Raw genomic sequence first — 12,580 nt, 5'->3', positions numbered from 1 at the left:
GCAACCATGGTTAACATATTTTGTTACACACTATTGCTCCTTCATAAAGAAATTCTAAGCCGCTCTGGGAGGGCTCTCTGAGAGCCTGTCAAAGCATTGCTTGAAAACAGAGAGCACAGCTACTGCAACAGGGGGAATGGAAGGCACATGCATTGGGTGGCAGGAGGCATTTGTCTATTTTTTTTTTTCAATTGGAAACTAGGAGATGAGGCTATGTTTTGTATGGCTCCCCATTACTCCTCTGTCTCTGTGTAACAATTGAAAGCAGGAGCAGATGATTTTCAGGACAGTTCTTTGGCAAGATTATAGATGGGTAAAATGTGAATTGCCAGCTGTTTTTCACCTCGGGGTTCTGAGCGACATCATAGAGGAGTCAGGCTTTGCTTTCTTTCTCTCTCTCTGATGTCACTCAGAACCCCTCGTTGAAAAACGTCAGTATAATTCTATATACATCCATGCAGCTTGCAAACATGAAATACTAATGCAAACTTTTAATTTCCTTTCCTTTAGATGAAAAGTTTAAATTTGGTCCATCATCGAAATATAGTAACTCATCTTTCAGCCTATTTCTAATCTTCTGTTGAAAAGCTACATTTAGTCCTCCTGTAGTAATGTTGTAAGTTAAGATAGCCTGTACTGGGTTAGCAATGCATCACCTAGACAGTATTGTGAAAAACACCTTACTAGAGAACAAAACTGCCATTGATGAGTGCATTAAATATGAAACTGCTTCATAAAAAATGGTGCTTGCCATCCAACATAAGGGTGCATAATGAGTTCCAAGCAGGCTTAGAGAATAAGTCCTATTATGGTCGTTGACAAGGGGGTTATGTTGTTGTCAATAGTACATTGTGCCACCTCGTCAACTATTCAGACAGTGATTCACTGAACCAATAGCGGTTGCTGGTATTGTAAAGTGATGGGACGGGGGGAGGGAGGGAATGCATGCTAAAGAAAAAATATATATAAATAAAATTACACTTACCTTCTCCAATGGCCGCCGCCTTTCTCCTGATCCTCGCCTCCTGGACGTCCAGGTACTGCTGCACACCTCACAGGCTCCCAGCTCCTAATCCCAGCGCTGCTCACATGCTGGGAATGCTATTCTCAGCATGTGAGTAGTGCCAAGATTGGTCTGAGTGCCTCGGTTTGGTGCTCAGACATGGACTGGGAGCCTGTGTTGCTTTCTCCACTGAGCTGTACAACACAGTTAGGTGGAGAAAGGCTAAGTGCTCATGACGGCTTGGGCGTCCCCAGAGGGGCGGCCAAAATGTCATGCCCACTTGGCAGTGCCCACCACTTCACCCCCCTCCCTGATGCTGCAGATAGGTGTGACTGTTAATAGATTCACCCAAAAACGAACGCAGGTGCTTTTTAAATGATGCAGGATCTCTGTTTCTCTCGCCCCCATTAGGAAATGATGGATATTGTTAAAGCGATTTATGACATGATGGGAAAATACACTTACCCTGTTCTCAAGGAGGACGCCCCTAAACAACATGTGGATGTATTCTTTCAGGTAAAATATGCATGTTCCTTTGTTCTGATTCAGTGTTAACTTCATACATTCTGGGTGGACGACAACAACATTTTTTTTGTGTGAAAATATAAAGTTTAGCAGAATTTTCAGTTTTGAAAATGTAATACTATATTAGCAAAGACACGTGATTTTCTATTTATTTTTTGAACGTCTTCACCAAGGAATTTAAACTGAAGTATTGGGAGGGAATTTGATCCATTCAGAATAGATGCACTGGCATTAGGTTCTGGACAACAGCTGCCTGCCATTTTATAGGTGGACTTCTGTGTGATTACCTTTCATTTTAAATCTGCCTTTGGGGTATTTTTGTGCTTTCACAATGGAGAGCACTGCAATAACCATATGCCACCCACACTTCAACATCTCTCCCGCAATGCTCCAAGTCCTGGATCTACCATGTGCAGTTCTCCTCTCCCTCCAACCCCATCTTGCAGGCTTTGCATATCATCTTCACAACATATCATCTCCATCATCCCCCGGGCATTTTCCATCTAAATTTTTACCCCAAACAATGGGAATTTTATATAAAATGACAGGCCTAGTTTGACCTCAGACTGGTAGGTGCAAGAGGGGAAAATACGCCTATAAATGCACATAGGGTATTGGTTGCTCACCTTGTGAACTGCACTTTTGGTTCACCTTATTACTGTTGCTTTACATTCTATAGCCTCTGTATTAAGGCAGATGGGAAATCTTTCATGTTTGTGACTGAGCACCCCATCCACCCAACTCTTTATTAGGCACTATGCCACTTTTACACTGGAACAAGTGAGGTGTTCAAAGCCATGCCTAACGTAGAGTGCTGCCAAAGGTGAAAAGAGGTATCATTTAAATGCTGTTGGTTATGTCCATACACATGGCCTGCATATGTTATGCCTTTGAAAGTGAGAAGAGAGAAAAATAGGTTGGATACAAAACTTGGGGCCAATTTAGAGTTTGGTAGTCAGGGTACTCCTTCACAAACAAGCTATAGTACAGTGTCAGCCAAACCAATAATCTGCATGCCTCATTTAGAGATGACTGGATTGTCAGCTTTCTATTGGTAGAACCCCCGTTGGCTCAGTCAACAAAAGGACAATATGCCATCCACCCTATTTATGGTGGGAACAGAAACATCAAATAATTATTTCCTACCATAGTGTGGCAGTTATTTGTTAATAACCTAATCCCTCTTTGGGAGTTTGCTTTTGAGCACAAAAACTTTGGTTGGTCAATCGCAATCAAAACTGACAGTGGCTGTCCACCTTTTTTTTTGTACCTTGATAGGAACCACCATGATGGTGGGCCTTATCAATGTACAAAGATCACAGCTTGGCCATCAGTGATCTCTAAATTATGCAGACTGTACTCCATCAGGGTGACAGGCATAATGTCCTCCGCAACCCTAAGAGACTATACTTGTAGCCTTTGGTCGCATTTATTTTACAATTTCAACCTGTTGTGCATTTGAACCGTCTAAGGCCTAAAGCTGATAAGTTCTTATTGCACCAATCAATTAATGCATGTACAAGCCTAAGTACTGACAAACCAGGGTCCAGTAGATGAAGTCAAATGATGCCAACAAAGAGCTCTGAGCTGAGCTGTCTATAGATCTTGAGCTGGCCACCACCCCATTGACAAACCAAGTGTTTTGCCATACCAAACAGGCCATGCAGCTCCATCTGAACAACAACCACCACTTGGTGATAGCTTTGGGAAATTTAGTGCACAATAGCAATTCTCCTGGTGCCAAGTTCAGAAATTATCTGACAACCCTAATAATTTAAGTCTCATAGCCCAATGATAAATCAATTATAGAGAGCATGTAAGACTTCATGCCATAAAAACCAAACACACGAAGAATACATATTGGAAGTTCCCCAATCACTAACAACCACAACAGAAGAGATTTTTAAAAAACTTAAAAGGTTTTTATAGATCCAAAACCCTCAACAGAGTGGTTAGAGGTCGACTGGTAAAAGTGTGGGGGGTGGGGGTGCAAGGAGTGGTTCCTCAGATTTTATGAAGCACTGAGAGTGCCACACAATTCACGGTTGCTATGCCCTCCTACCCAGATATATACTCCTCCTCCTTTCCAAGAACTAGAAAGCAATGCCCCAAAGTATGTCAGACATGCTCCTGTTTCACATGATGCAAGAGTTTAGAAATTTAGGTTGAAAATGTAGAGAGGCACCTACATGGTACCCTTCTCTGCTAAGAGCCCTGCTCTTACCTCTGTGTATCCTCAAACATGTCTCAAGAAATTTCTATTGTTGCTCAAGGGTAGTAATAACCCCCATAGAGATAATTTTGAAAGCACACATGCTTGCCCCAGCACAACTGATAAATGACTCCATGACAAACAAGCACAAATCTATATCACCAATATGTTGTAATAAATATTTTGGCCCAGTTGTAGGTTTTCCAGAAACTGTAATGTCTTTAGGCAAGTGGTTTAGCCTCACAGTTAAAACATTACCAAAGCATGGTGCTATGACTCTGTTTGACCAGTGATGTTCATTGCTTTACAGAATGCAGCGAACAGGGTGAATTAGTTAGTTAGTTAGTTTTTGGAATTTGTATTGTGCGACAGCTACCCAAAAAGGGTTTCCCGGCGCAGACAGAATAGTAGAGGCAGCAGGAAACCAGAGAATTTTATTTATCAATCAACCAGGTTTTAAATGATATGCGGAAAGTGATGTAATTTGTCTCATTTCAAATTGTGACAGTGAGGGAATTCCAGAGTGCGGGCCCTAAATGTGCAAAGGATTTTCCCCCCATCCGGGCCAGTTTGAATTTGGGGACGACAAATCTTCCTTGCGTGGCTGATCGTAGATTATGCGATGGGATATATGGTAGCCAGAGCAAGGAGGTAACTGGGGGCCATTCCTGATTTAATTTTATGCATATAGGTGAGTGTCTAAAATTTTACTCGCCTCTCAATTTTTAGCCAGTGAAGTTTACGTTGGTGCTTTGAAATGCATGAGGTCTTAGGAACTCTACATAGTAGCCTGACTGCAGCATTTTATGCCACCTGTAATCTATGGATTACAGATGTATTTGCTCCCACATAAAGCAAATTACTGTGGTTCAGCCTTGATGTAATCAAGGCATTGACTACGGTTTTTCTGGTTGCTTCTGGAAGCATCCAGCAGATTTTTCGCAGCCATTTGATGATGGTAAAACAAGTGGCTGTGACTTTAACTGACTGGGAATGCATACTGAGGGTCCCATCAATTAGCACACCTAAGTTGCATACTTGCGATGAGGGAGATGGAAAAACACCCATTTTGCACGGCCAATGTGGCTGGCTCCAGAGATTTTTCTGTTTTCCTAGTACCAGTATCTCTGTTTTCTCTCCATTCAATTAAAAAAAATTTGATTGCATCCAAGCTGCTATGTTATTTAGGCCTGTTTTTTAGTACAGAGGTGGTAGCAGTGTTATGAGCAAATAACGAGAACATGATTTGTGAGTCGTCTGCATAAGAGTAAATAGTCCAGATTTCTCCGCCAACTCAGCAAGTGGTCTTACGTAGAGATTGAATAACAGTGGGCTGAGAATGGACCCTTGTGGCACACCAGGGGCAAAAGAGTGGACTTTCGAACAGGCATTCTGAGAGAAAACTTGAAAGGTTCTGTTAGAGAGGAAGGCTCTTATCCAGTTCAAAGCCGCTCCACCTATACCCTGTGAACTCAGTGTATTGATGAGTACAGTATGGGATATAGTATCGAATGCGGCGCTCAAATCTAACAGAATGAGCGCCACTGTTTCCCCATTGTCGAGATGGTGGCGATTGCCTTCCGTAACTCCTAGGAGGGTGGTCTCGGTTGAAAAGCCCGCTCTAAAACCTGATTGCGAGGAATGAAGTAGGTGGTGTGTTGTGACATAATGAGTCAAATGCGTTTGAATAGGTTTTTCTAAAATTTTAGACAGTATCAGGAGTAGTGATATGGGACGATAGTTATTGGATAACCCTGGGTCTGCGTTTGCCTTTATTCAGCAGGGGGTGTATCATTGGGTGTTTCCATGTCGATGGAATAACAGATTCATCAATTGAATATTAAGAAGATGTGTTATCACAGATAGCACTGAGTTGTTTAACTGTTTAAAAATAGTGGCCAGTAGAGGATCTTTCGGCGTTCGATCCTGATTTAATGTTGTTTAGAAGTAGGGCTACACTATCTGTTGTGAGATGGGACCAAGTTTTGAGGGGACAGTCTGACTCATTTTGATTTTCTGCTTGCTTAGCGGAGTAGTGCGACATGTTGGAAAAGAGTGGTGAAGAATGGATTAAGGTATCCTGTACTTCTTGTACGGAAACAATCTCTTAGGCACCCTGTGTCCATAAGTGGGCAGGGTTTGCACACAGATCTGCACAACGAACCATGTGTGATGGAAAAAAGTGGCTGGTGTGATGCTGAGTATCTTTACCATGTAAATTGCTGACCGCTCTTCATAGTTGATATGCATGGATGGGTTTCAGGCAGTAGTCTTGGCTTGTTAAAGCTAAGGGAGGTGTAGAAAAGCTCTTAGAGGGAAACAAGAGTTGATCCCTAAGGAGAGATAATGGGTAGTGCACGGCCAGTAACATTTTCAAACCATATTCAAGAAGAAGGAGCTAGTGTGGGGACCTGGTGAGTGCAGGCACTTGCACTGGCACGATGCTTCTGTTTCAAAATGCTTTATCTCCTACTCTGAGCTCCACCATCTTTTCACGCCTCACCTGAAATCAGTATTAACATCCTCTCAACTTTCCTAAAACAAGCCAAGCCTTCCTGCTGCACCCAGTTCCACAAATTCTCTATCCTCTGCTAAAGTACATTTTTGGAAAATAGGGGAGATGAATCCTGGGTCAATGTGAGACAGTATGATGGAGGCATGAGTGGAGTGACAGGCAAGTTTCAGAAAAAGAGCCCATCCCCCAGTCATTATTTTGGTGTGAAAGTAATTCAAGATTTACAGCTTAGTAGTACAAAATAGGTTTATTTAAACCACAAGGCTTGTGAAACTATATTGGAGTACACGTTCTTATAAATTAACTTAAACATTACTATCACATCCATCTACTCCATTTAAAGCAATAGAAACCTTACCATCGCCCAAGGTGCATAAAAAACAATTGCATGTTAAACACAAGTTGTATCACAACATTTCTTCAAACATTTGCCTATTTCTTAAACATTGGTTTAAAAAAATAACAGCTAAAAGATAAAAAGTGTTAATAGTGAATTAATACATGTACTTGTGAGCAGGACATATCTAAGCTACAAGTACAATTCCAGTCAGCATCCCGAATATTAAACTTTCACTCAGCCAATTCAGATGCTGGATTCAACCTCCACACAAAATGTTTAAATAACCAATCACATTTCAGCGTTTGCTATATTGAACAAGAATGAAAATGTTATAGCATTTTGCCAGGATTCTCTAAGGAGGATGGTAGAGTTCTTAAAGTTTAGGCAATTCAAGTCCCTACTCCTTGACTCCTGATCACATCTCTCTTTTAATTCCTCTGAGAAGTTGGCCTGATGTATGATGTCTCCAATTCTGGGGGCACCTTGTATCAGTCCAAACAATACCTTATGGTGGTGGTTGTAAGTCAACCTTGAAGACAAGCTATCCTAATGGTAGCATGGACCAAGCAGCCTTTAGGCTAAACTCAAGAGGGCATGTGAAGCCAGCTGTTTTACCATATGCAATCCTGTAATATCAAATGAAAGGACACCACACAAGTTATATATTAAAAAATATGTGTATTTATTACTAGAATAATCCCCTGTACTCTTTATGAGTATAGAAGCAGAAGCGTTTAAACAAAAGCACAGTTTAACATATGAAAGTTGCACAATTATGGATGAGGCCGGTGGCCACTCAAACCATATATCTAAAAAGTGGTATAAGTATCACTTTACGAACAGTGGTAAGGCCTGGGGCATCGCTGGGACTACACTGGACTAACAGCAGTTAGGACGGGAGTAGCCCGCGGGAATCGGGTGCAGCGCTAAAAGCACACGCATGCACCAATGCAAAGTCAATGGTGCGTAAAAGTTATCGAGTTACAGTTTTAGGAGTCTTCCGACTGGAATAGAATTACCACACTTTAAACTTAGACACTAGAGGTGTAAACCACTACAGGAGCACCGGTGTTAGATCGTTACCTCACCCACAGGAAGCGGGTGCATAGGTGCCAATGTGTGTCGGGTTTCGTCGTGTAGATCTATGGAGCCTGGAGATGAAGATGCTGCAGACGGCCAGGAGAGAAGAGTCCGGTTGGATTAAAGGGTGGATCAAAGATGTAGAGTACCTGAAAGCAGAGGGGACAGAGGCTGGGTCACTCAGCAGTGACCAGGATGGAACCAGGAAGGAACCAGGCAATGTCGGGCGCAATCAGGTGCTTGACGGGAAGTTTGTCTCCGCTGCCACGTGGACTCTGGGGCATCGAGGATGACCTGGAGCAAATCACAAGCTGTCCCACAAAGGCTCATGCTGTCGGCGGTGTCGGCTTCCGGATCGGAGTTACCAAGCCTTGGCAAGTGCAACCCACGCAGGATTGGAAGATTGCTTCTTGTTCAGACCAGCAAGGTCAGATAGATTGCTCCTTTTTAGGGGAGCAAGGGCCAGTCTGGAGCAACCGGACCAGCAGTGTAAATTTAAAGGATCGTTGGTATTGGGGCCACTAGCCAACGGGCAAGTGACCGGACCAACGCATCAAGCAGAAAAATGCAAAAGGGCCCCACGCAGCACTCGGTGATTGTGGAGGGGAGATCTTCAGTGCAAAAGCTGCTCTGGGCTGGGGCTTCTCAAACCCCAATGCACGGCTTTGAGGGATCCTCGGGAGCTGCACGGTCAGCACTTTGTAGTTTTTCCAAGATAGCCACCTCCACGCTTCACGTCGCCTCCACGGGTCTCAGATTCGCTGGGACTGTGGATCGGGCTGCTGGAAGTTAGGGAAGCTGGGTCTAGTTGATCTCTGTTGCTCGAGTTCTGGCGGGAACTGCAACAAAGCAAACTGTTGGGCGCTGGATGGTGCCTGTTTGCACAGGGTGGTCACTCCTTGACCACAAGGGAGATTCTTCAGTCTTCTACGTCGAGTAGGATGTCGAAGGGTCCAGAGTTTTGTTTCATAAGTTTCAGTCAGGATAATCTGATGTGCACTGGCACAGCTCCTACCTTTATTCCAAATCAAGGGGCTGGATTACCTGCTAGGTCCCTCCTATGGGTGGGACCAAGGAAGGGGGTGGTTACACCCCTTTCCCTTTGTCCAGTTTCGCGCCAGAGCTGGGGCTGGAATGCCCCAGAACCGGTTTGACTGGATTTTGCATGGGACACCTTGTGTGCCCCAGGCAGTGTCTAGTTTCTTTCAACCCTCCCTGCTCCAATCCACTATCTCCTGTCTGGGGTGGTGTAGCACCTCCCTGTGACAGGAAACTCTTTGTCAAAGCCTCCCCTGCCAGGTTTCGGTCAGCAGCAGGAGGCCAGACTTGTGTCAGGGCAGCAACATCCATTTTGTGATGTTGAGGCTCTGGTTAGGATTAACCGCGTTTTAATTAAAGTAACGTCTTCTCCCTCTAGAAGGGTGGAATGCTATCCCCGTCGCCAGAACTGGCGAGGGGATAGTATTCCAATTCATATGACACCTTACACAACATGTTTTGATAAAGCCAAACCAAAGTTGCTATATAACCGCGAGGATTATAATGCACTTAATAGTATATGGTATGGCATTATCCTGAAACAGCTTAGGGATTTGTTCCCGACGGCTGCAGACAGGCTCAGCTCATGTTAGAGCTCCATCTCACATTAAACCACGCACTCTGCCTCCAGGACTGATGAGGCCTTCCATAGGAGTGGCTCACAGGTTTATATGTGTCCAGATATAGGTTTAGATATAGGTATACTATATCTAAGCAAGGGGTGATTACACCACCTTACCCCAGCTGAATGATCAGCCAGTTGTGTCAATTTAAGAACCAGCCAGGGGTGGCAAAAGATATGCTACAGCCCCTGGTAGGCCTTGGTGGCTCCTATGCCCTGGGCACCTATAGTGCATGGTACAGGGGCTGATAAGGTGACCCAATCCAATTTAGTTATGCACCTAGGGTACATGGAGTTCTTTTTAGAGAGAGAGCAGATAGCCTGGTACCCTGATTAGCAGGATCCCAGGCCAACTAAGTCGAAAACCAGCTAAACACAAGGCAAAAAATCTGGGGTAACCATAGGCAGGTATCCACCTTCCTACATAACCCCTCCCCCCCAAACGAAAGGAGATAAGGCTATCCTTGACCAGGTAAGCCTATATTGCCTAAGTGGCCATATAAGGAAGTACCTGCACTAGCATGGATACCCCCTGTCTCATGGTCCACTAAGCAATCCCTCACCCTAGGGGTATCAGAGGGTCTCCACCATAGGGAATCACTACCTGTGGTGTGTTTTGGCAAAGTAAAAGGCTGGTGTTGAGATGGAGTACTGAAGTGAGGCTCGACTAATGTAGGGCTCAGCTTCCTCCAATCATCTTCCACCATGCGTGCCTTTCTTTCCTTGACTGAGTTGCACTGTGCTCTCAGGGTCAACCTTTGGCTGCCTACAGCTGGAGGCTGGGTCCCTTTGGTTGGCTTACTGGAGGGACATGTCGGGTTTGGGGCCTTGGGGTCCCAGGTTTGGCTGTGCCCAACAGTGTCCATCTGGGGGAGGTCCCTAACTAATTGTAAGGGGGATCCCTCAGGTATTTTTAAAGTTTTTACCTTGCTAGGGCTGCTAGCTTTGGTTCCCCTAATCTGCTGATGGGGGTGTTTTATTTGACAGGGGCCCTTTGGGGCTCACTGACCTCCTTGAGCTCTGTAGCCCTGGGCTGACTGAGGCAGGGTAGAGAGTTCGGCAGGTTACCTGCTCCAGACTGGGTCCCACCTTGGAAGGATCCACTGACATCAGGGGCTCTGCCAGGCTAGTCCTGACTACCTCTGGGGCAGTTTCTTCACAAGGGGTAAGATCAGTTCCCTGAGGAGGCTGATCCTTTCCTAATGTCTGGTGGGAGGGATATTTCTCTACCTCCTCAATACTCTCTGTTTGTGTGGAGTGATCCATAGTTTCAGGCTTCACAACACATGAATCAGTTTGAGTTTGGGCTGTGGCCATCACAGCCCCACCAACCTTTTCAGGAAGGGACTCAGTTTGGGTATGGGCTGTTACCATAACAGCTCTGTTAACTAGTTCAGGGAAGGAATCTGTTTGAGATGGGGCGGAGACTAGCACAGCCCTACCAACCTTTTCAGGAAGGACATCTTGGACTGGGGCTGTGGCCATCACAGCCCCACTAACCTTTCCATGGAGATTTACCATTTTAGAATGGGTTTCTTGTTCAACCTCAGCCCAGGCTGAGATTTCTAAATCATTCCCAAGTAGACAATCTACAGGCAAGTTTGTTGACACTGCCACTCTCTTTGGTTTTGGTAAGTATATAGCCTAAAAACACAAAGGGCCAGTCGCAGTCATCTTGTGGCGCTAAACCGGGGAGATAGTCACAAATTCAAGCCAGTTGCGATGGAGCACAGACTAGAACAGGTTAGTCCCTTTGAAAAAGTTACCTTCTAAAAGTCTGGGGTGAGAAGTCCAGTTCGCGGTGGAGGAGGCTGCAAAGGGCAGGACGGTTGGGCCTCGCTGACAGTGGTGGCTTTGCGTTGACTGTAATCGCGGGCTGTCATAATGTAGCGCAAAGTGCAGATCTCACGCTGACGGTCACAGCTGTCAGTCACAGTAGCATGAAGAGTCTGGTTCACTGCAGCTTCGTGCTAGTGATTGTCATGGCCGGCCTGATCTCAGCACGAATGGGCCTGTTTCTGGTCGCAAAAGCCCAAAACTTTATGATTTCCCCCTTTCTTTACAGGAGGAGTTCAGATGATGCTAGCCAAGGATCCAGGACCTGGGGAGGCACCTCTTGGGGATCAGGAACTCACTCCAGCCGAGACCAGCAGGGTTAAACCAGGTCTAGTTGCAGTTCCGGGCAGGCCCAGTTGCAGCAGGTCATATGGGCAATTGCAGGGACACCACTGGAGCTTGCTGTGTCCCTGTAGTTCAGAACATAAGGTCAGCCACCTGACACTTAGAGTCACTCTGGTAGTCCTGAGATCAAGCAGCAATGCTGGACTCAAACAGCATGGCACTCCTCTAGGGGTACAAGTCATGCTTCAAGCAGCAGGGCAGTCCTCTGGTTGCAGTAGGGCAGCTGTCCGTGGTACAAAGCAGACCTCAGCAGCAGGGCAGTACTGTAAAGTACAAGGCAGTCCTTCTAGGGGTCATCCACAGGTCCAGGACTGAACTGAAGAGTTGGTCTGAGGGTCCAATAGTTATACCTGATGCCAGCCTTTGAAGTAGTAGAAACTTCTAGACGTTCCCCCACATCTGGTTCTGGATTTTCCTTCCTCTTCTGCCCAGGTTCTAAGAAGTCAAGGGTGACAATAGATTGGTGTTATGTTCTTTGTGAGTGTGCTGAAGACAGCTTCTTTGAAATGGAAGTGGGCAGGTAACAGCTTTGCCCCTTCTACGCAGGCAGGATGGCCCATCCTACCAACACCTAGTCTCTACTGTATGGGGGGAATACACAAAGGCCAACTGTCAACTGCACACATTCATGTGACCCAGGACACAGTCTGCAAGCACCAAATTGTTAGGACAAGAATATGGCAACTTTCTAAAAGTGTCATTTTCAGACCTGCCACTTAAAATCCGACTTCATCACTAAAGAGGATTTTGAATTACAATTCATTTGAGCGTAAACATGGCATTCCTACCTACTTTTTCCATTGAAGAGGGTTTTTATGTACAATTCCTCAGACATCAAACATGAAACGTTTGCCTGTTTGCAATCAAAAGTTAGCACTTAGTAAAGGTAATAAGGTAACCCAGTGTTATCCTATGGGAAGGGTAGGCCTTAAAATAGTGAACAACAAATGTAACAATTTTTCACTACCAGGACATGTGAAACTTAAAAGTACATGACCAATTTTTTAAATACAATTCACTCTGCCCTATGGGTTGTCTAGGGGCTACCAGGCAACAACTGGGGT

At 45.0% G+C, this 12,580-nt stretch overlaps 1 protein-coding gene across 1 annotated transcript in view; it reads left to right on the top strand.

The window, feature by feature from the left end:
- The window catches only part of KCNIP1 (potassium voltage-gated channel interacting protein 1), a 1,548,155-nt gene that overhangs the window by 1,516,727 nt on the left and 18,848 nt on the right, over positions 1-12,580 (top strand). The window contains exon 7 of the mRNA XM_078653361.1: positions 1,415-1,519. Within this exon, the coding sequence (XP_078509487.1) occupies positions 1,415-1,519 (105 nt within the window). The remainder of the gene's footprint in view (positions 1-1,414; positions 1,520-12,580) is intronic.

This window comes from Lissotriton helveticus, chromosome 7 (assembly GCF_964261635.1).
Source record: "Lissotriton helveticus chromosome 7, aLisHel1.1, whole genome shotgun sequence".
In the NCBI taxonomy this organism is placed as follows: Eukaryota; Metazoa; Chordata; class Amphibia; order Caudata; family Salamandridae; genus Lissotriton; species Lissotriton helveticus.
The sequence above is the reverse complement of the archived record's forward strand: the minus strand, read 5'-3'. Positions and strand labels throughout refer to the sequence as shown.